Source organism: Alligator sinensis, unplaced genomic scaffold (genome assembly GCF_000455745.1).
Source record: "Alligator sinensis unplaced genomic scaffold, ASM45574v1 scaffold264_1, whole genome shotgun sequence".
Taxonomy (NCBI): domain Eukaryota; kingdom Metazoa; phylum Chordata; order Crocodylia; family Alligatoridae; genus Alligator; species Alligator sinensis.
The window spans coordinates 5814678-5839295 of record NW_005841831.1 but is presented as its reverse complement, the minus strand read 5'-3'; the positions used below and the strand labels follow the sequence as shown (position 1 = coordinate 5839295).

The following is a 24618-nucleotide window of genomic DNA, read 5'->3' as shown; positions in this document are numbered from 1 at the left end:
ATTCATCCATCCCCTAGAAGTCTGTGGAATGTGAAGCTGCAGAACTTGGAAGCAGGTGTGCAACCTTGAATTCAGTGTTCTTGAGAGGTATCTTCCAGGTTCAACTTCTGACTGCACCTGAAATAGAGCAATTTGAAAAGTGATGTCCACCCTAAAGAAACCAGCATCCCCTACACAATTTCCAGGGGATATGCCCATTACAATAAATGTAAATTGTAGTTAAGGAAGAACTTTTATCGGGACATGGGATGAAGGGTTATGGATTGGGAGAGAGAAGTTGAATAAAAGAGCCCATGGGCTGCTTCTCCACAATCAACCTCTGGGTAAGTTTTCAATTGTTGAACTGCATTCCTGAATCTTCTGTTGATGGTGATGTAATCAATTTGGTTTCTAATGTTTTCTCCAGGACTTTTCCATGTATACCTTCTTCTCGGACGGTGTTCAAACCATGTGTTTGTAATGACTTCATCATTTGTAACACACCAATCAGTCCATCTGTCTCCTCTTTTATTTTTCTCACCAAGTCCATGAAGTCCAACAATATTATCCACTTGTTTATAACCAACTTTTGCATGTAGACCTCTCATCACTATGACCACTTATTGAGGGTTGCATTGCTTTTTTGTTTTATCAAGGTCTTCATAGAGACGATCAATGTCCCTACTTTGAGCAGTTGGTGCATAAATTTGTATTATTGCAACGTTCAAAGGTTTAGCCTTTATTTTCACAAGCATCACTATCAGATACTGTCCAAAAAACATGCAAATATTTTGAGGTTTGTTCATCCAAAATCAACCCAACTCCTTTTTTGTGCAGCTGACCTCCTGAATAGATTATCTTCACATCTTCTGAAACAATGATTCTAACCTCTCTCCAACGTGTTTCACACAGACCTAGAATATTGATCTTAATCTCTTCATTTCATGCTTGACATTGTCCAATTGCCCAATTTGCTGTTGAGCCCTCACACTTCATGTTGCCACTTTGACTGCTCTCTTCTGTGTGTGCACAGTAGCATGCTGATAGTCAGGAGTCACCTGTCATACATGACTATCCTAACCGGGCAAGGTGTCCTTGTCTTTTCTGTCAAGGACCCCCTTCACACCCATGTGTGATTTTTCTTAAATTCTTGAAAGACTAAGGATTTTCTTAAATTCTTGAAAGACCATGGACTGTGGAAGTGATCATGTACCTGTAGTATGCACCATCAAGATAAGGTTGAGAAAACTTAAGAAATCAAGAGCAACAAAGAAGCTTGATTACTCAATTCTAATGGAAAAAGATATGATTAAAGACAGGTGCACAGTTGCAGTCAAAAATGGTTTTCAAGAACTTGAAGATGAAGGAAATATGTCAAACTGAAAAATTTTCAAAGAGGCACTGGTTGAAACAGCCAAGGAGGTTATTCCATCAAAAGTAAGGCAAAAGAAACAGAAATGAATGACTGAAGAAATCCTTGAACTTATGGAAGAAAGAAGAAAAATGAAAACCCATAGCATGGAAGAGTATAAGAAACTGGACAAAAGAATTTGATCAAGGTGCAATGAAGAGAAGGAAAAATGATTTAATGAAAAATGTACAGAGATAGAAAAATAAAAGGATAAAAATGTTTTATGTCAGTGTATAGGAATATAAAAAAAAAAATCACAGGGAAAGGAAGATGTACTGCTAGGGGGATGTATGAAAGCCAAGAATGGTGATGTAATTATGGAACGAAAACAAGTATAGAAAAGATGGGCAGAGTATATTGAAGAGTTATTCCACAACAGTTGAGAAGAAAACCATCTATTAAGAAGAACATGGATGGTTCAAAAATTCTTAAATCAGAAGTATGAACAGTTATCAACTGAATGAAAACCAATAAAGCTATAGGACCAGATGAGATTGCAGTAGAGCAAATTAAATGTCTGGAACAGTTTGGTATAGAAAAGTTAACAACTGTTATCAATAAGATTTATGAAAGAGGAGAAATACCTGAGGACCTTAGTAAATCCATCTTTATTGTGCTCCCCAAAAGACCTGGAGCCATTGAATGTGAACTCCTTTGAAGTTTAATGAGCCATGTGACAAAGATGCTATTAAAGGTTCTGATGATGAGAGCTAGAAGTAGAATAAGAGTGGAGGTTGCAAAAGTTCAATGTGGTTTTGTTGAAGATTGAGGTACATGAAATGCTATCTTCATGGTACAAATGCTTTCGCAGAGGGCCATATAAATGAGAGAAGACCTTTTATTGTGTTTTATTGGTTATATCAGAGCTTTTGATAGAGTCAACCATGAGGAGTTAATGCCAATGCTGAAAAAATTGGATATTGATGGTAAAGACTTAAGAATTTTGAGAAACCTCTATTGGGACCAAACTGCAAGGAAGAAAGAAAATGAACTAAGTAATTTCATCCAAATTGAGAGGTGTGAGGCAAGACTGTACTTTTTCACCTGACTTGTTCAACTTTTACAGTTAGAAAATACAGAGGGAGATTGAGGATTTACCAGGGCTGATGATTGGCGGAGAGAATTTGAACAATTTGTTATGCTGATGATAACACAGTCTTAATAGCTGATTCAGAAGAGAAGCTGCAAAGAATTTCAGATAAAAATTGTTAGTGAAAGCAAGAAGGGTCTAAGTATTAACTGTAGGAAAACAGAATGCATGATAATTACAAAGAAGATCATTCTGGTATGCAGCATCAAAGTGGAAAAGGAACAGATAAGGCAGGTCAATAAATTTAACTACTTGGGAAGCTGGATAACATCAAATGAAAATATGATCATGAAATAAAATGGAGAATAGGGATGGCAGAATCACATTTCTGAAGATGGAAAAGATATTGACAAATAGTAAAATTTCTATGGGAGCAAAGTTTAGAGTTTTGGATTGCTATGTTATACCAGTCCTCACGTATGCATCAGAATGCTGCACAGTAGCGCCAAGTATGGAAAAGAAAATTGAAGCAACTGAGATGTGGTTCTTAAGGCGCATCTTGAAGGTATGTTTGTTAAGAGCAGGCTGCAGGAGGAAGCTGCTGATTAACATCAGAAGGAGACAGCTGGAGTTTCTCAGGCATGGTATGAGGAAAGAGGAAATTGAAAATTTGGTCATAACTGGAAAGATTGGAGGAAGGAGAAATTGTGGAAGTTAGAGGTTCACTTAAGTCAAGAGACACTGGAAATTCTGTATGCCTCAAAGAGAAAAGATCTGTGGAAGACCATGGTCACCAGCATCCTGTTTGGATATGGTTCCTAGAGAGAGAGGTCTGCTTCTCAAAATTGCTGAGTTACTTAGGTCTGGTCCTATGATGTTCTGTGGGGAATTGTCTTTGCTCCAAGGAGAAAACTTGTTGGAACTTTTTCTGTGATAAACTCCAATGTACAGTTTTAAAATATGTTTTTCTACTGTTTATGCTAAAGCACTGTGAACCTTAAATGTGCTTCATAAAAACACTCTGCTAATCATAGTTTGGAAAGTTTGAATAAATTTATGGCAATGTAGCAGCAGACCTAAACCAGGCAGAGATACAGTGAAAGGAGTTCATGGGGAACCATCCATTGAGTTCCCTTGGAGCTGGCATGAACAACTCAATTTAGGAGGCCTTCATGCAAGTTGGGAGCTAGTTACCTTCCATTGTTTTCTCTTATGGCCTGCTACTTGGACTCCTCTTCTGCATGTTGGGGAGCCTCTCATAACAGTACTATATTTACCCAAATCCAAGATGAACCTGAATTTGAGAAACCCTCTGATAATTTAGATCCTATACATTGAAGGTTTATAGAGCTTTTATCATTTTCCATTTTCTAATTATCAGAGATCATCTTACATTTGTCCTCACTGCAGTGTAACATGTTGAGGTCCTAGGGGCAACCATGATGCCCCCGGTGGCTCTGCAGCCGTGCCCTGCTCAGCCTCCAGGGTGCCTTCACTTCTGTCTTTCCTGCCACAGCTTGATTCATAGACACTAGGGCTGGAAGGGACCCCGGAGGATCATCGGGTCCAGCCCCCTTCCCCAGGGGCAGGAAGTCAGCAAATAAACATCCATCTTGAAGGCGTTCAAAGTGGGCACTTGAACCACCTCTGGCGGCAGTCTATTCCAAACCTTGGGGACTGGGACAGTAAAGAAGTTTTCTTATGTCCAGCCTGAAATGGTCATAGAGGAGTTTGTGATTGTTTGACCTCGTCATCCCTTGGCGCGCTCTGGTGAACAAAAGTTCCCCCAGATCCTGGTGAGCACCCCTGATAAACTTACAGGTGGCTACCAGATCACCCCTGAGCCTGCGCTTTTCCAGGCTGAAGAGTCCCATGGCTCTCAGCCTCTCAGCTGTTTTCCTGACCTCTGATCATGCGCATGGCTCTCCTCTGCTAATTGATGTAATTATGGGATTAAAAGGGAGGCTGCCCACAGGCCTTAGCATGAGCCCCAGTCCAGCTAAATCCCCACCAGGGTTTCCCTGCACCCTGCAGGTCTCAACTAATGCCCTAAGGCTTGGTAAGCCCTCTTGGCCTGACTGTGCCTCTTAAGGGCCCCTACAGCTTTAAGGGCTGACTGCATGGCTCCGTTCCTCCCTTACTCCGCACCCCAAGCTTTGTGGGTGTTGCTGTACTGTTACGCTCTCCTCTTGGAGCTTCAACCTCCTTGTCCTCTGCCCCTTTCCTCTGCTATGCCTTCTAGCCTGGGCCCAGTGTATTGGACTTGGCTTTGAGGCACCAGCTCTAGTCTTGCTCTTTCAGGCCCTTGGCCTCTATCTGCGTCCCTCTAGGGCACCTGTTCCCTGTCTGCCGGGCCCTTGGGCCCTGTCTTTGTTCCTCTTGGGCACCAGGACGCTGGCCCTTTTCCCCCTGGCCCCTGTCTGTCTTCACCCCTCTCGGGCACCGGACCCCTTAGCTCTGCTCTGTGCTCAGTATTTGCTCAGCCTTGAGCCTGCCCCTGGCAGGGCTCAAGGTGATCATGTGCCACTAGGGCACTAAATGCAACCTCCAAATACCACCCCTCACAGTCCCAGCCCAAACCACCAGTACGAACTGTAACCAAACACTAAGCCCCTGGACTATAACATAAACTCTCCTTTCCGGGCCTACCAACATCAACAAAAAGGGAAGCAACCCTCTGCCCCTATAAAAGGGAAAACTTTCCCTCATGTCTTGTGCCAGGATAACCTCTCAGCTCTGCGTTATATGTCTGTGAGCTCCCAGATCCTGGGGATCCAAGACAGCCCAGCAGTCTCTTCAGCATTCTGTAGTAGCTCTCCTGACCCGGAGATCCTACCCCTATGGCTTGCAGGGCTAGACTGCCTTGCTAGCTCAGGTCCAGCCTTATATGCCTCCCCAGGCCCTGCCCCTTTCTACTCAGGAGACTACCCTGGGCTGCCTGCAGGTGCCTGCTAATGGGTCTCATTGACTGGTTATGAACCCTGCTTGACCTGTAGTACTCCCACTCTGGACTGCTTCTCTCTTAAAGTAACGGAGAGTCTCAAGCTCTCTCTTACACACCACAGCAGGGAAAGTAGTGGCAGGGGACCAGGCTGTATGGGGGGGCAGTGCTGGACAGGCAGTAGAGGTGCATGTGATACAGGGAAGGTGGTGTGGAAATGGTGGGAAGGGCAGGCATCTTGCCCCCTGTTGCCTGTCCCTTCCCCCACCAGTTACTCCCCCTCTGCCATTATGCCTGCCCTCCCCTCAGCCTCAGGCCTCCATTCCCCCTCCATCCCCATCTCCCTTCCCCTGTCCTAGTTCCCTTTCCTTCTGCTACTTACCCTTGCTCTGGCACCAGCAGGCTGTATTCCCACTGCAACGTAGGGCACTGCTACTATGGAGCTGAGCTGGGGCTGTGCTCCATGCCAATGACTGGAGCAGGGATGGAGTCTACCAGTGTGGATCCAGGGTAAGTGGTGGGGAGGAGGAGCAGGTGGAGAGAAGGGGAAGGAGGACTGGGGGAAGCAGGGGAGACAGGGCACAGGCCCAAGGCTGCTGTGGGGAGAGTCAGGGGGTGCAGAAGTGGCAGGAGGGCAGGCAGCAGCTGTGGCTGTGGCCCCAGCCTGGGGTCAGGGCTGGAGCCGCAGCTGAAACCACAGCAGTTGCCTGCTTCCCTGCCGCCTCGTATTCAGTTGCAAAACAACAGGCTTTTTTCATTGTTAAATGAGGGGAAAAACCCTTATCTTCAAATCAAGTAAATACGGTATTTTGCTATCCTTGGGCCAGACCTTTCCACATACATGCCAAAATACCAGTATTCATATGTTCCTGATTCCTAGTTCTGTGCTGAGATCATTTAGCTACATTTCGGTCTGTCTGATGTCTGAAGCTTTACAGATGATAAGATCTGTGCTGCATTTTATACTGGGAGGTTCCTTTGTACCTAACCATTCTAAAATAGGTCTGCAAGAATGGTGGAGCCCCAGAGAGTACCAGGGTGAGGAAGCAACAGTGAAAGAGTTGTCTGGGCAGGCCATGAGCTAGAAGCAGTTTTGTGCTTTATCGGGCGAGCTGAAATTTTGAGGAGCTGAGTTTCTGCCTTGGCATAAGCCCAGCTGGCAAAGCAGCTCTGAGCCCAGCCGGGCTGGAGAGAACTAATAGGAAACGCATCCTCTTGGTTACTGTGCCAAGGCCAATGAAAAGTAATACTGGGTGCAGTGGAGACTGGTACTCAAAGTAGATAAAGAGCAGACACTGGTCCTACCTCCCTTTGTCCCTGTCTGCTGCTAGCTGTCAGTGCACTGCTCCCTCTCTGTTAGACTGGCTGGCTCTGAGACAGTGTTGCTCTGCTGACAAAGCAAGCAAAAGTTAATAGTTTTTTAATAGTTACCATGGGAATATTTTAAGTGGTGTTCATGTATACTTTTGGACTTGCCATCTGTTGCACATTTTTTGCAACCAGCCTGCAGTTCCAAACAGCGTGCTGCAGAACCCTGACTGCAGGGGCTTGGCCAGCTATTTTCCCTGTGGTTGGGAGACAACATCTTGAGGAGGTAACAGAAAGTCAGAAATATTAACACCTTAATAGAAAATGTACAGAGTTTTCCACTCCCTTTGCCATTTGCTGTTCCTCCTGTTAACATGCAGTTTATGTATTTATTAACTGCTTGATGGCCTCAGATGGACAAGATGATGATCAGACCCAAATGCCTGTAGAATTTCAACCTAGTGGCAAAGCTAATTGATATTTTATGCTTTTCTATTATTTTTATTGATAATCCTGCTTTGTTTCTTTTGTTCCTGTTGGGGTTAGGGTGAGGATGAAGGTTGGTGCAGTACACACATTCAGTAAAGGAAGATTTACTATTTAAATAAGCTCCTATGTTTTAGTGCTTGGAGGTGAGCAAATTAAAATCAACTCCTGTCACTTTAGAACTCTGTTTGCAACCAAAAACGATTTGTGATTTAGGGCTCATGAATCAAGATGTTGGACAGTGCTCCAGGCCTGGGTATTTGAGAGAAGGACAAGACAACTTTATGCCTTTTTGTACTGAGCTAGCTAGTAACTACTTGGATTTGTCTCTGAACAGAACCTCAGGACCAGAGAGAGAGAACCTGTGTTGACAACAAGAGGCAGACTCATATTATGTGTAGAAGCCTCCTCCCCATGTATCTGTGTTTTTTTATGCATATCACAATAGTATTTGGGTGTTGTGACTTTGGGATTATTGTTGGAAAATAATCGGTACAATTCTTAAACCATCTGGAGCACAGGATTTGTGATATTTAGCACTAATCTGTACTCTACACTGAAATGTCAAGGGAGTGAAATTAGTTTCTCATTCTTCACTCCCTTTGAGTGTTGTATCAAGGAGTGGGATTTGACCAATGCGGTGTTCAAGATGAGAAGAACTCTTCAGTGGCATAATGACCCATCCATAGGAACTGTCGGAGAAATTATTCACTTAAGCTCCCAACCTGGAAAGGGAACACCTGCGAATACGGGGCTCGTTTCCCAGCTGAGACTCGAATAAGCAGGAGACAAGGGTGTGGTCTTTCCAGTTTATTCAGCCGAAGGTCCCCCGACCTTAGAAAGGCAGAGGGCCCCGGTTGTACTCTCGCACACGTATTTATGTTCTCTGGTTACATGAGCTTTTCTCATGCGCAAAGCTTTAGCGGAAAATTACTAGTACTGCGTAACTCTTCTTTCACCTGCAGTGTAAGCTCCAATCAAAATAAAGTTTTAAAAAGTTTTACCAAATAAGGCACAGGTCTGCCGTTAAGCTTGTCTATCATGCTTAGTTACTATGGGGGAAGTTGTGGGCCCCTGAAGGTACAGGCTGTGCTTCTCGTATTGCCAAAGGAAACCCCTTTCTCTGCACACAATTTCTAACAGAACCCATACTACAGGGTTAGTTAGGGACCAAGGAGGTGAGACTGAAGAGTAAACCAAAGCCTAGAAGAGCAACTGGAAGTTCCGAAATAAGATATTCCTGTAGTTGCTTGGTGTTGCTTATGACAGATATGGAGATTAAGGCATGTAAAAGCAGTGAGAGGTGCAAATCTTGGTCGTCCTCTCAAGCCTGTATGCGTAGTTGGTATATTTAGTAGTAATTTGAATGGCTTACAGGCTAGGCAAGCTTGATGCAGCCCGGTCTTGTTGGCAAAAGGGCCTTGCAACTTGCCATTGAACTTCTTTCGGTAGTGGAATCTTCATTGTGTGTATGGAAGTGGCGAGACAGCATGATGCTGTGATACACCAAGTAGGTGAACTCTCAAGGACCTACAAAAAAGAAAGGGACCCTAGTGTAGAGAAAGTTGGGGTTCAGGACTGTTGATCCCAATGACTTAAAATTGGCTACTATTTCCAGCATTACCTAGCCTGTCCTTATTTCAAATAAGACTTAACCCTTCTCCCAGCCTGAGTTTTCCCTAATTAATTGGTTCTAATGTTTCTTCCATGGGAATTGGGACTTTATTTGGGTAATTTTTCCTTCATCCCTAACTCAGCCTTCAGGTAGATTTTCAGAGTCTCTTAAGTAGCGCCAGTCTACACAGAGCATTAATTCAAAAGGAGTAGAGGACATTCAGTTATAGACTGGGTGGGGAGAGTATTTTAGTTGGGAACTTGTTACATGCAACCCCAGGTAAATATAACGAGGGCTGTTTCCCTATCACTTGGTGACTTCTGCTGAAGAAAATACTCGTCCATGACTGGTTGCTCTTGCTGATGAGGTCTGCTGGTAGACATTCTGCTTGGTCAGGGCTTCATCATGTACTGCTCTTGGTTCATGTGACATTTCCTAGTCAGATCAGGCACTTGTTAATAAGGGGCAATGCAATGAAAAGTCCATAAGGACTTCTTTTTCTTAGAGCTCTGTATTGGCTGCTATTTGAGAGAAAAAAGAGACTATAAGGGAAAGTGTGGTTCCCAGCCCGTCATTGCCATCCAGCCTGGACGTGCTCTTGTTGTATGGCCTGCTTCAGATGGGCAGGTAACAGAGGTAACGATGATGGCATTTCCGTACCCTGTCCTTTTGTAAAAAGAAATGTACTACCCTTTGCCTCTTGTAAGCTTGGGCTTCAATTAAAAACTACTTCAAGCTCCACCCAAAGGAAAGACTCCACCCATATCAGTTTCTACCATGAAAATTTCAAATAGATTGTGCAGGTATCAAAAATATAATTAGTTTGCACTCAGGTCTCCATAAGTTTGGTTCCCTTTCAGAAGGGTCTGAATAGATCTGGGATTCTGCTGGGCTCTTTGAGCATAGCAATGCCTTTCTGGGGTGAAAGGGAGAATTAGATGTGGGGTGCGACTTGAATTGACTCGGCTTCTTGATTGATGGGATAGAATAACACTACTAAACCATGCCAAAATGCCCCCTGCTTATTGTGTCGAATGTGATATCAATCATAGTGAATTGTGCAAATTGGCAATGCCAGTCTTTATTCTTAGATGCTTTCATGAACAGTGAAATTGTTAACAATGTTGACATTAAAATTATTGTCCCTGAGCTTCTGAAGTAACTCCTGACTGAGCTGAAAGTCACCTACCACCCCACACTGGAACCAATCAGAAGAATCATCAAATAATTGCAGCGTATACTTAGCAAAGATCAGATCTTGAGAGAAATATTCCCAGTACCTCTGCCCCTGATTTTCAAGCAACCCCCTAACCTTGCCCAACTTATCAGAAGCAACTTCCCCACAGCTCAACAGACATCAAGTGAGACTCAACCTTGCTTTTAACAAGAAATACCTAACCTGTCAGCATATCTCCAGTGATACTACAGTTAACACCTCCCCCCACACCAGAACAGCCATCAGAATCCATAGATCCAACACACACTTTTCCCAAAATATGATATAGCTGATCCAAAGCACCAGATACCCTCATGGCCTCTCAGTTAAGGTTTTTTTCCCCTACTAATCTAAGGACACTTAAATATTGTATTCTAGTTAACTAATAAAAGTGCAGCAAATCAGTGCTGATTGCATTGCTCCCTAAAGGGATAACATTCCTTCCACAGTCCGGATTCATTTGGATTTTCAAGACAGCCACACCGTAGAGAGAAGCAAGGGCACTGAGACAAAAAAAGCCAGCTCTCCGAGTAGAAGAGAGAGACATGGGGCTTGCCCTGGCAAAAACCTAAACCTAGGACCTAGCACATAAAGGGGTAACCTAAAGAGAAACTTCCTTAGGCTTAAGAATATAGCAGACCCTGTTAATTTTTTATGATCCCATACTGATCTTTTAGGCTTTTTGTAGGCTGAGGTAGATGTTGCTTCTATAGTTACTCTCAGGTCATGTTTTATACTTTTTTTGGAAACATTAGACTTTTATTAATGCAAATTGTGGTTCTTAAGCACAAGTATCTGAGGAAGAGTGCTAGCACACCATACCCATTCCCCACACAACCAGCTCAATCCTAACCCTGCTTAGAGGTACTGGCTGACCCTGTTTATTCTGTCACTCGCTTCACATGCTCCCACCCCAATCTTTCCCTTTTGGCAGGAGTTGTCTTTATGTTGTTAGCTGTGTGTGTGCAAGATCTAGGATTCTGGTATTTTCTTTGAGCCTGGAGGTCTTCAGCATGTTTATTCTGAACCATCAAGGAGTACTGGCCTATTGCCGGAAGCTTTCCTCTTGACCTGGAACAGCTTTAGACAGTCAGCACCAGGTACAGAACTTATGGCAATTGCATGGGATTTGGTGTTATACTGAAAATGTCCCAAGGCATGAGACAAAGCTCAGGACTTCTTGCTCTGTTCCTGGCTGTGTCATGAATTTGCTCTATAATCTTGAGCAAATCACTTACCTTTTCATTTTGCTGTCCGTATAATGGGGATATCACTAAACTATAGTTGGTTTTTAGATGAATGCTAATTTATTGAATTTCTGTAATGCCTGGCAAGCAAGGATCTTCAAGTCCTTTATAAAGTGACCAGCTGGAAGGAAAACTCAGATAGTGTCCCTGTCTCAGACTCTGTGTGAGGGAGGGGGAGAGAGAAACTATAGGTGCCTCAGTTACTTTGGACCTTGTGATCTTCCTCTTTTTGAAAGCGACCTCTATGGAGTGATTAGAGCTTCTCTGGGAAATAACTATTCTTATGCCTTTTCCTTTGTGTCAAAAGTAGTGTTTCTTTTTGCTAGCTATTGGAGCAGTTTGGAAACAGCATGTTCTGAGTCCCCCAACAAGTTCAGTGGCATCTGCAGAGTGACTCCATCCCCCACATTGAAGTAACCTTTTCATCTGTTGAAATAAACTTCAAAAAGGGACTTAGATTCCTTATTCACTATACACCCAAGTATATAGATAATGGCTGCGTCAAGCTGGTGAGTTCTTGAGACATTAGGGACCTCTGTAGATTACAAATGAATGAAGTTACTTCATTGAACTGCAGGAAGAAAGGAGAAGTGTGAATTGCATTAGGGATCACTCCAGACATTGTGTCTACATGTGGTTGAAATTAGTGCTGGAAAATGTTTATGCACATCAGTTGAAAGTACCAGGATGTTATACAATGCATATTGTTCTAATGAGCCTCGTTTGCCCAGATCTGCAGAACAGGCTGAATCTTTTATTTGTTTATTAATCCACCAGTCTTTGTCTCATGTGGAAATTTCAGTGGCCATAATTTTACATTGCCATGAAGTTCATTGATACAGCGACTAATTAGATTTTGTACCATGAAGAGATACCTGTGGGAGCCTCTAAACCAATGGTTCCCAACCTTTTTTTGCTGCGACCCTAAATTGGCCACCAACAGGACCTCCCAACCCGGTGCCACAGGGACTGCTGGGAGTGGAGTGTGGCAGTGGCCCGGTGGCGGGGGAGCTGCCACTGCTGCCTTTGTGCATGTCGGCCCTGCCCTGCCTGCCTGTCACTCCCGGGCTGCACACATGAGTGTGCATGTGGGTGCAGGCCCTTTACAACCCTACTGAGGACCCCCCTGCAACCCTGATTTGGGTCGTGCCTAAACACATGTCTATTCCTGAGGATCCTACTTCAGCAGTAGATCTGTAGGATAGGTTAGCTGGCACTTTGTGGAACCATGCTACAGCTGTGCTTCAAATAGTGCTGCTTAAACACTGATGCTTAAACATTTCTTGTCAATGTGATTCCAAAGGGGATGTTAAACAACATATACTGATAAGTATTTTTTAAATCAACAAGCTAAAAACTTTGCTCCCAAGAGTCCTAAAAGAGCTGACTGAGGCAATCTCTGGCTCATTGATTTTGCCTTTTATTAAAACTTGCAATATTGAGGAAATTTCAGAAACCTGAAGAAGTATGCCAATGTTGTGTCAATCAGTACTTGAAAAGGGCAAACAGGATGAGCTGAATAACTAGACTGGTTAATCTGACATGACCTCAGGCAAAATAATGGAAAACGTGATCTGAGATTCAACAGGAATGTGATTAATTCCAGTCAGCTTGGTTTGTCTGAAATCAAATATGCCAATTTTAGACTTTTAGGTTATACGATTGGTTGATAAAACTGCATGCATATATGAATTGTACTTAAAACTTTTGTGAGGAGTTTTATCTGGATTTCCAGATTATGGATTTTAAAAGTTACCATGTAAATTATCAGTAAAGTCCACAATACCTGGCTAACTGATAGATCTCACAAAATAGTTGTCAATGTGGAAACATCCTATGGAAATATTTCCAGTGTGGAAATAGCCAGTGGCTCTGATATTACCTCAGTCAATTCCTTCTGTACCCTAGGGTAGTGTTTCTCAACCTTTTTTGTACCAGTACCCAGGCTGGAACTCTGCCAGCCTGCAAGAGAAAAGCCATGTTTTCCCACGTTTTTCTCCTTTAAAGGAGAATCCATTTTTCTTTGCAACCCTTTCCTATATTCTTGCGACCCATGGGCTGAGAAATGCTGCCCTGGGGCACATCCCATTTAGCCCTGCCAACCTGAAAACATCTGGGTTCTGTAAGTAATCCCTGACCCTTTCTTTCACTGTGCTAAGCTGTTTGACTTATGCTATATTTTGCTGCCAACTGCACTCATCTGATAGCTGGTAGTGTAATTTTTATTATGGTTTAGAGCAGGGATTGGCAGTATTTTTGGGCAGAGTACCAAAAACACCTACTAGCTGGACTTGTATGGTGTGCCAGGTGACAGACAGCGGGGGAGCCATGAGGAGTCTAGTCTTCGTTGTAGCAGCACAGCCCCAGCCCCTTCCCCAGCATCCACCCTGAGACATGCGTACCAAGCAGAATGCCTTCACATGCCATGCTCTGGTACCCGTGCCGGGGGTTACCTACCTCCGGTTTAGAGAATGTAACTTGATGCAAGTAAAAATGAGACTCATATGAGAAACGAAACTCAGCAGTTGCTGGCCATGTTTTGCTTTTCTTTAAACCACTTTTTAAAATCGTTTTATTTTAGTAATAGAAAAAAAGTAAGTGCTAGCTGAGCAGCCATAGTGTAAACCAGGGGATTTTACAGTGAAATGTCCATAGTTTCTGTTGTAGGATTTTTTGTACATTTTTTGAGCCTTAGAGATCATCAAGAAATCACTTCTAATTTCTAGCAAATATTATTCTTTACGTGCTCTAGATGCTTGATCTGTCCAAAGCAGATGCAGAGTTGCACATGTAAGTCCAGGTCAGTAGGTGATCAACAGGTTGGGTGGAACTTGGAGGATGTTGGCTTTGTGTTACTGAGAGTGCTACTGCATGGCTTCCTGTTCAGGAGAGTGTCTACACTATACACTACTCTATATACACTACTCAAAAAAGACATAAATCAGAACAAAAAATATTTTTAAATAAAATTAAATTAAAGTAGATGTTTTTATCTTTAATATATGATGTTTTTATCTATAATTTGTTAAAATGATATCTTCTGAAAGATTTTGTGTGTGTCCCTTGACAGCTCACTAAAACTCATTAAGTGGCCTACCAGCCAAAATAATTGCCCACCCTTCCTTTAGGAGCACAAACTGAGGGCAAAGCAGCCTGGGTGCAAGGTTGAGCCCTGTTGCCCAGACACTTCCTCTTCCAGTTACAGCTTTTTATAGGAAGAGGTAAAGTATTAGCAGACCCGGGCTGGCTACTCTGATTGCAGGGACTGGGTGGGTGCCTGGGCCCAGGTAGGGGGTTCTGAACACTTTTGTCCACCCCAATTTTCAGCTGAGGTGGTGGCAAAACGGGATGAATGGCTGCGCTGGGCAGGCTGAGACTCCACGTTTAAGGCCACAGCCTGACCCTGAAATGAGATGGGTTCTCTTTCACCTTGGATTTTTTAGAAGTCACGACTGGTCATCTCTTTCTGGAAGATCTTCTAGTTCAGCTGTAAGCTATAGGCTGGATAAAGAAATCAGAGAGTGAATTTCCCTCTTCAGTTATGCAGAACCAAAGTCTTCATGATCGTAACAGACTCTTCTGGTCTTAAAAATCCAGGATTCTGAGAGCAACACTTCAACTTTGTCTCCTTAGATACATCCACACTCCTTGGCTATGCCCTTTTTTGCCTGCCTTCTTTTATGCTAAGTGCATAGAACACTTACTACCTACTGCAACCCAGTAATGACAGCTGCATGTAGGATTTAACCTCACTCACACCCACACGTAGCTTCCACTCATGCTGCACTCTACTCTAAAAGAATTTTTAGGATTGCAGACTTCATGTCTTAGTGCTCAGCACATGTCTGACAATGAACTTTCTGCCATTACAGAACCTATCATAGCTGCATGCTTGAGGCTTTACATCTAGCCAGGGATTCAGTAATTTTTTTTGTTTCACAGTCTGTGTTAAATCCATGGTAATTTGCTCATCCTAACTGAGTATCTCTAATCTACCGTGCGTGTGTCGGACCCTCAACCATTCAGTACCAAAGACAGAACAGTTCTGCCAATCATTGGCACTTGCAGCAGAAAGGAGTAACCCATTAAAGTGCTCTTTCAAAGTCACTTTAGATGGAAAGATCCGCAAATAACAATGGGTGAACTTTTTGGACTTTTTGGCAGAAACTCTGTCAAATTTTGGGGCACAAAACACAGGTCATTATTAGAAAGTCAACGGCAAACAATTACCACATGGTGGCATCAGAGAACATAGCATTATTGCTTATAATGGGAGTTTCAGATACTGTTGGTAAATGCTTACTGTGTAATGGCCAGGGATCCTGGTTTTCTCTGTTTAAAAATTACAAAGTGTGTGTGTGTGTGTGTGTGTGTGTGTGTGTGTGTGTGTGAGCTGAACACAGTGTTTTATTGATATATTTACAATTGTAAAGCAATTTGGAAGCCTACCAGTGCATCAGTCACTATAATAAAATTCTAAACACCTATACATTTTGCTGTTTCATTTTGGGTTTTTATCATGTAAAATTCAGCTAAATTATCGTGTAAAATTCAGCTATCATTTATCATGTATCATTTATCATGTAATATTCAGCTAAATGTAAAATTCAGTAAATTTTATCATGTAAAATTTTATCATGTAAAAATGTACAGCTCCCCCTGCCCCCTTCACTCACCAGGACACAGGTCCAGCTGTGGATGCCCCTCCCTCTCTGCTTTGTGATGCAGAGCAGCCCTGATATGTCAGTGCCTTGCCCATGCCATTGCCCTTCACTGTCAAGCCACAGCCCCCCAGCCCTGCTGGTGCCCCTTACTCCCTACTTACGGACCTCTGGCCCTACTGGTGACCCTCCTACTGGTGGTGGCTGCTGTGGCTGGAGCAGAGCCCAGCTTTCCCTCCCCCATGGCAGCAAAGCTAGAATGGAGCCCATGGGCGGAGGTTATGTGGGCTGGTGGCTGCGGTCTTAGGGCTCCCTGCCCTACTAACCTCACCCTGGGGACCTCAGTGGCCCAGCAGGCAAGATCCAGCAAGGGAGGGCAAAGTAGTGCGGGGAGGCTTGGTGCCACTGCTGGGACCATTGCGCCCCCGTAGCAAGGCACTCCCTGCTCACCTGGCAGCAGCTGGGGGCACAACTCCACACCACTGTCCCTGCTGCTGTGGGGTGGGCATGGGGCTCCTGGCAGTAGCACAGCCTCCCTACCCTGCTCTGCCCTCCCACACTGGGTCCCACCCACTAAGCCCCGGAAGCCCCAGGGGGAGGGCAACAGGGTGGGGAGCCCCAAGCCCAGAGTGGGCAGTTCACATCCACCCCCACTCCACACAAATTTGGAGGGGCATATACCTCCTGGAAGTGCACGCAGAGGCGGGGAACCAGCACCCACCATCCCCCAGAAAAGCCACGTTTTTTCATGTTTTTCTATGGCAAATGGAAAACCCAGATCCCTGGTAATGGCTGATGCATTACAAAGAACCAGCAGGACTGAGAGGGGGACACTGGTGTGTGGGCAGCTTAGTGTCTCCATATATATTGCCCAGACTTTTGTGCCCTGGAGAAGTCACTCCAGCTTCACTTTATAATTCAAGCGAGGATTGCATTCAGCAAGCTGATGTCTTATTCAGCCTAATTGTCTCATGAGACAGGCAGTTGCCTACTACTACTACTAGTACAAAAGGAATATAAATAGGAAAACTTTCTCTATTTACGTTTTCTTCTCCATACTTTCTCACTTATATTGCATTGTACAGGAGGACCCCAAAGACCTTGGGTTTTATCTAGGAGTGCATGGATATACCAGCTGGCACTTGGATCGGCATTAGTAAATAGAGAAATGATGTTCTCGGCTATTGGCAGGCAATGTTCTTTGGGTAAATCCAATATCTTTTATTAGACCAACTCAGATAGTTATTGGCTATCAGCTTTTTTTGGTTGTTGTAGCCAATAATGATGACCATATGCCTGGAGCACCCTGGTGAGCCTAGTCCAGTGCCTGAGCACGCAGGAGACTACAAGTCCTGGTGAGCAGCAGGAGAGGGATGGGGTGCCGGAGAGTGTCACAGGACATCACACTCAGCAAGAAAAGGACTGTTACCAGCTCCTCCTCTTGCTGCTGCCACTGTCATGACAATGCCATGCGCGCTGCAGGGGCCTGAGTGCTGGGGCTGCCATGGAGATAGGCTGCGCACAGGCAGGGTACGGTGCCATGCAGTGGACATTCTGCTCCTCTGGGCACCTGTGCAAAAGCAGCTTCTCCCTAGCAGCCACGGGAGCTTGGTTGCACTAGGCCCGCTGGCACTGAGGCAGTGGTGTGCTCTGGGGTTCCAAACATGCCTATTGCTGCTCGCCATGTGAGGGTCCACCCCACCCATCCAGGACAGCAGCACAGGTTGTGCAGATAGTGAGGCTGTGGGTAGGAACTGTGGGCAAGGAGGTGATATGCATGGGAATAAGGCGGTCACCGCCTTCCTCATCGAGGACTGGAGCAGGCAGGAGGCGTGCACATCTGAGCGTGTGTTGTAAATGGTAAAAACAAAACAAAAAAAAAGGTTTTGTCAGTAGTTTAAAATGCCTTGTACCCTTACTAAATATCAGCTATCAGATTGGCGTTGGCTGATATGATTGGTTAATCGTCAGCTATCGGTATCAGCCAGGAAAATCTTTATCAGTGCACCCCTAGTTTTATCTTCTTTAGGCTTAGATGGGATTGAAGAAAATTAATGATTTAAAAAAAAGCTGTTTGCTAGTGTTAGCTAGAGTTCTGGATAGTGCCAGCGACGTATCTTAAAACAAAATTTTGTATGCGATTCTATTAATTTTAACTGTTAAGTGCCAGATTGTCATTGCTGTATGTCATTTCCATATTCCACATGGATACAATAGCCAGGAAAGGATATTTTTGCCTTTTGTTTAAAAAAAAAACAACAGGCAGCTAAAGCAGTTCTGAATTCTTTATGATGGCTCCTTGGTTCTGCAACAGATTCAGGTCAATACTGTATCCCTGATGTGAGATAAGGGCTACATTCAGCTTTTTGCTTTGAGTCTAAGTGTGCTGTCCATATCTGTACTTACAACATGACTTAACTGTAGAAATGTTTATGGGAAAAACTGGAAATTTTGATGAATGTGGGTGAGATGGCCTTAGGCTTTTTATAGAAGGCACAGTCCTTGCCTGGGCCCTTACTTTTCACAGGAAGATTGATGTGAATACCACATAATCTCCTCTCTCTTTCATTCTCCTGGCAAAGCCTTGTAGTCTTGTCTGATCTGCTTGGTGTCATTCCTGGCAATACCCGTGGTGCCTATATGGGTGAGCAGGAAAGGGTAGTGGTCTGAGGGATGAATGAGCTCTGGCAGTCTTTCTGTGACACTCTGAATATGGGCTCTAGGCAAACAGCACACCTCCTGGGCCTCCAAATCTGGACAACAAATCAGTGTTTCTTTCCCCCGCCCAAGGAGGTCATAAACCACCACTATTTTCCTCTTCCTTTTTGGTGGAGTGGTCTTGAAGGCCCTATCCCTGGGGCCCTACACTTCCTGCATTCCAGATTGCTAATTCCTCTGATCCTTGTCTGCTGTTGTTTTTATTTCTACTATATAGATGATCAAAAAAACCCAGAAAACAAACAAACATACTCAGATGTTTTCCAGTTTTCTTCAAATGTAATCATTGTAAAAAAATGTGGATGAGGTAGGCTCCCATATTTGTGTCATAATAGATATTTCCCAAACACAGAAGAATGCATAGACCCTGCTGCCAGAAGGTGTAGTCTAAATGCACAGAGACCAGTGTGAAGACTGGTGGGTTCGTATGCAAGCAAAGTGGTCTGTTTATTGTAGTGATTCTCACCCAGGTTATGACAACACACTGGGATGCCACCAGATCCTTTAAGGGGTGCCACTGAGGTGTGAGGACATAAGATATAAGTGCAGTCTCAGCCTTGTTCCTGTCTGGCTTATCCCTGTTGCCCAGCCCCTCTGCAAGAAGGGTAAGTGCTGTAATATATAAATTAGGTTTTTAAGTGGGTGCCAGTCAATTCACAAACATATGAAGGAGTGCCTTGAATCCCAAAAGGGTGAGAACCGTTGGCCTAATGCTAGCCATATAGTACATTCCTTAAAAAACTATTTCAAACTTTCCTTTTATTTTAAGTTCAACCCATTAAAGTTTTCCCTAACTGGTAGATGAGTAGCATACCTGTGAGAAATATGAATTGATTAGTCAGTTTTAAAGAGATGTTCTCAAAGAAGTGAGTCCTTGGGACAAATGTAAATGAAGAGGGTGTAGAAAGTTTGTGGATTAGATCAAAGAAGAACATTTTATGCAAAGGGATTTTTTAAGAATGGGAGAGATGTTTTTGAGAGAAATGGACATATGAGACAGCACTGCCAGAAGGTCGAGGAAAGTGATTATTCCCCTCTATTCTGCACTGGTGAGGCCACAACTTGAGCATTGTGTCCAGTTTTGGGCCCCCTGGTATAGAAAAGATGTGGACAAATTGGAGAGAGTCCAGAGGAGAGCAACAAAAATGGGTTGGGAGCTGGAGCACATGTCTTCTGAGAAGGGGCTGAGGGCTGGGTTTATTTAGTCTGCAGAAGAGAAGACTGAGGGGATTAAATAGCAGCCTTCAACTACCTGAAGGTTGGTTCCAAAGAGGATGGAACTGGACTGTTCTCAGTGGTGGTAAATAAGTGAACAAGGAGCCAATGGTCTCAAGTTGCAGCAAGGGAAGTTTAGGTTGGATATTAGGAAAAGCTTTCTCACTAGGAGGGTGGTGACGCACTGGAATGGGTTACTTAGGGTGTGTTTACATGTGCAAATGCTGCTGGATGCGTTTACTCCAGAGTAATTTACCAACTGGTCCCTGACCAGGACAGTTCCAGGCTGTGTGGGGAAGTCTGCATGTGCAGCCTGGAGCTTGCTGGGGAACTGCCTGAAATGGGACAGTCCCTAGCCAGCTCCAGGGATGGCTGGGCAGGGAACTACCTGCCCTAGCTCTGCCATCACACAGTGAAGGCTGGGAGATTTCTCCTCTCAGCCTCAGCTCTGCAATTGTGGAGTGGGGACAGGGAACACTCTCCCTGCCCCCACTCCATGATCACAGAGCAGGGGCAGGGAGCTCCCTGCTGTTGGAACAAGGGGGCATCGTCTCCACCCAGCCTCCCATGGTGGAGCCCACCCGAGCAGCAGGCAGCTCCAGGGGGCAGGGAGCTACCTCCCATTCCCTGCTGCCCAGCTGACAAGGAGCAAATTTGCTCCCAGTCAGCCGTCTACACAGGCCTTACTGCACAGTAATTATTTGGCAATTAATTCACTATTTGCATTTGCTGGTAGCAAATTAACTGCTGAGTAGAGCAAATTACTGTGCAGTAAGGGCCTGCATGTGTAGACAGTGATGTTTAATACGTAGTAATTTGCTCTGTTGCTCAGTAAAGCATCTTGTATAAACACATCCCTAGAGAGGAGGTGGAATCTCCATCCTTAGAGGTTTTTAAAGGCCCACCTTGATAAAGCTCTGGCTGGAATGATCCAGTTGGGGATGGTCCTGCTTTGTACAGGGAGCTGGACTAGATGACCTCCTGAGGTCCCTTCCAACCCTAGTTTTCTATGATTCTAAAGGCAGCAGTCCTATTACAGAATTAATAATGAATTGTGCAACTGGAATACTTGACAGAAGAGATGAGATTATGGAAGATTTAGAAGGAGTCTCCACTCCAATTGGAAGCTTGCTGGTGGTCAGATGTAGTGTCGCGGTAAAAAACATTGCAAAGAGAGTTGGAGCGATGATGGAAGGGCTGGGACAGAAGCTTGTGCTGGTGCCTGCCATAGAAGCATCGTAGAACCCTAATGCAGGAGGAGCATGCGCATGTGCTACAGCCCTTCCTGGTATAGCTGATCCCAGTACTTGCAGGGCATGTTTACCTTGAAGGCAACAGCAGCCAGGTGAGAAGCCCTGTTGTAAGTTGAGCACAACAGTGGTGCTTAACTGGGGATATTACCATTTTTTAAACTTGTGGAGGAGTCCTGTGAGTCTGAGAAGTTTGAGAACCACTATGCTAAGTAGGCACACAGGGAGAGTTATGTTTTGAGTCTAGTAGCAGTCTGAAATTGCAGCATGGAGAGCTTAAAGTGGGAATGGACTGCATCTGCCAGCCACAGGCAACTGTTATTTCATTTAGGTCCAGCAGTTCCTTGAGTATGTGTCATTTTCATTCTGAAATGAGATAACCCTTTGAGGATATAGACCCCATCCCTAAGGATAAAGGAAGGTTGCATCTTCCAGCTGTAGTTTATCAGTCAGTTAAGCTGTATTATGAGTTGTACTTTTTTCTTTGAAATGCTAGAAAGGGGACTTCCAAAAGAGCACTGCCTCTAACTGTTAAGCAAGTCCCCACTAGCTCTCCTGTTTGAAATGTTTTGGGCTCCAGGACAGACCACCGCTTGTGTCATGAAATGAAAGTTTTAGAGAGCAGTTAACTTTCAGGAAGATGCTAGGACTAGAAAGTTGACCATCCCAGACTGTACTGAGTGGCCCATTTAACCTATACTGAAATTTCCTGAGGCTAAGGCACTGAACTGGGCATCAGAACATTGGGTTTCCTGTGTGACAGCTAAAAATGTCTTTATGCTTACATCTGAGCTCTTTGAATAGAGCAGTGGGGACCAACAATTTTGGTAGGCGTGCCACAAATTAACCCTGCTCCCTCCCAAAGTGACTTTGATCCCTTCCCCTGCCTGATTTGCAGCTGTACTTTCTTCTCCCACCCCTGTGCTCCCTGCCTGATCTGCTGCTCTGCTTTCTACTCCCATTCCTGTGCTCCGTGCCCAATCTGATGTTTTGCTTTCTGCTCCCTTCCCTATCTCCCACCATACTCCCTGATCCCCCTGTGATCTGCTGCATGCCACACACAAAACTGCTCTTGCCATTTGTGGCACCTGTGATTAGAACATAGTGAAAGTTGGCGCTACCTTGATTAGGCATAATTTAGAGGTGGAATAAATGTTTGTGGGTGGGATCTTTTATGGGACCAACTGCATGGTTGAAACTAGACTTAGACAAACTTTGGGGTCTCACAGTACCCTTCCTTGGGTCTCTGGAATTCAAGAAGCAGGCCCAGCAGAGCTAAATAGCAGATGGAACAAGATCTTATGTAAAACTCCATATGTAAACAAAACAGGATATAAAATAATTTATCAGGTAGCCAACACTTAAGAGAGATGTAGTATCATTCAGGAGGGTTGCTATATAGTCTGTAAATTCAGAGATCTTGTACATTATAATGGACCTTTAAATCATTGTCTGTGTCAAACTCTTCTGGCCCCATGGGCTGAATGAGTTGTGCCAGGCTTGATCTGGCCCAAAAATCCCCTGCTTCTTCCCCCACTCCCCATACCAGATCCAGCATTTGTGATGCATCCTCCACTCCCACCCCCAGCCCAGTCCAGGACTGCACCATATGGAGCATATGTCCCAGACTGGCAGCAGGAGGGGAAAGATGGTGGGGCCCAGACTGGCCAGAATGGGCACCACATACATTGTTGTTCTGAGTTATGCACCACACATGGCATCTGGTCCAGGCAGCCTGGGATCCATGCTATGCACAGCATCCATCCCAGCAAGTCCATGCAGCATGGATCTTGGACTGGCTGGGGCAGGTGCTACATGTGGCATAGGTCCTGGATAATGTGCCATGTGTAGTGTGGATCCTGGAAAAGGTGCCGGTTCAGTGGCATGTGGGTCAGCTGAGACCCAGGGGCAGCATTGGGGACAGACAAGGCTGCATGGGCTGGATCCAACCCACAAGATCTTTGACACCCCTGGTCTATGTTAAGACCCTGGTTTCTTAGTGTCTAACCAACTATTGAATTGTTGTTCCCAGGCTCAATTTTTGAACATGTTTTGTAAATTTCCCTTGAGCACAGGAACTAAGAGGTTGGACAAGGAGTGATTATTCTGTGAAAAAATGTCCTAGCTGTTTTCTCTTCTTTCTGTCCTTTATCTTTTTTTCTGTGAACATTCATTCTGGTCTATAGTTTTCATTTGGTTTCACTTTCATATTTTCCATGAGGACATCTGATATGCTGACCACATTCTGGGATAGGCCTGAGTATGTTCCATGAATTCTGATGGTTTTATTGTGGGGATTTGTGGAGTGTTAATTGTTGTGGCAGTAGGGATGAGTTGACAGGCATGGAAGCCATTCTGATTCTCAGCTGTTTGTAAGATTACTACTCCATTGTATCCTTGGGTATATTATGGTTGCCTTCTCACTTTTTATTGCAGTTGTGATCCCAAAGAGCCCATTACCTGCATCTGAAGTGAGCTCTGAGAAATCCAGCATGCACAGTAGCACAAAAAGCATTTTGGGGGGTCAATCCGGGCAAAGGCGTCGCAAAACAGGGAAGAAGCGAGGTCGGACGCCCAAAGCTCTGATCCATCACCCCATACCTGCTCCCTCCAAGTCAGTGGAGCCTTTGAAATTCCCAAAAAAGAGGGGACCAAAGCCTGGCAGTAAGGTAGGCAACAAGAGTGTCTGTCTGTCTAATCATGAGTAAATGAAGTGTGTTGCATGCATGTACATGGGGTGGAAAGTAGCTGTGCTTTGGCATTCATGTACAGTAGATACCAGCCCTAAGGCTACTGGGGTAGGGTGCATGGCTGGGAATATCCTTTACTTTGTTTCTCAGGCCTTTAGGAAATGGGAGCAGAGTAAGTAAGCTCTATCTCATACAGGTTCATGTATGCTGCTGCCAGGAAGTACCCTCTGGGAGTATGCCTTGACCATAGGGGCCATAGCAGCTCACTTTAGAGCCAGGTGGTCTTCAGTGGGTACATACAAATGTTAAAAATTGTATGGGTATCCAATACTAAGGATTTTTGTGGGTGATATCTTTTATTGGACCAACTGCATAGTTGGGAGTGAGATGGAGAGAAGCTTTCAGGCAAGATGTACCCTTCCTCAAATCTGAGAAAAATGCAGACACATCTCAAAATAATAGAACAGATAGAGCAAAGGCGTATGGAAAGCTCCATATATAAACAAAAATAGGATAAAAGAGACATTATTGGGTAGCTAACAAACAAGAGAAATTCAGTAGGAAGGATAACCTGGTAGGTGGAAAAATAAGACCTTATGAGAGAGTCATTACCACCTGTGGATTGCAGAGAGGTTAGCTGGGATCAAGTGGATTATAATGAGCCATAAAGTCAATGTCTGTTTAGTCTCTGCTTCTCAGTTTCCAGTAAGCTAATGAATATTTGTTCCCAGGCTCATCTTTTGAAGGTGCCTTATAAATTTCCCTTGAGCATAAGAATTTTTCGGTCAGAAAGGGAATGGTGGTTCTGTGGAAAGTGTTCTCCTACTGGTGATCATGCATCTCTGTCCTTT

At 44.4% G+C, this 24618-nt stretch overlaps 1 protein-coding gene across 7 annotated transcripts in view; it reads left to right on the top strand.

Annotated features, from left to right (window-relative positions):
- SCMH1 (Scm polycomb group protein homolog 1) overlaps positions 1-24618 on the top strand; it is a 123997-nt gene that overhangs the window by 51576 nt on the left and 47803 nt on the right. For all 7 annotated transcript variants that reach the window (XM_025212901.1, XM_025212986.1, XM_025212951.1 and 4 more), the window contains one exon: positions 23514-23746. In XM_025212901.1, the coding sequence (XP_025068686.1) occupies positions 23514-23746 (233 nt within the window). The remainder of the gene's footprint in view (positions 1-23513; positions 23747-24618) is intronic.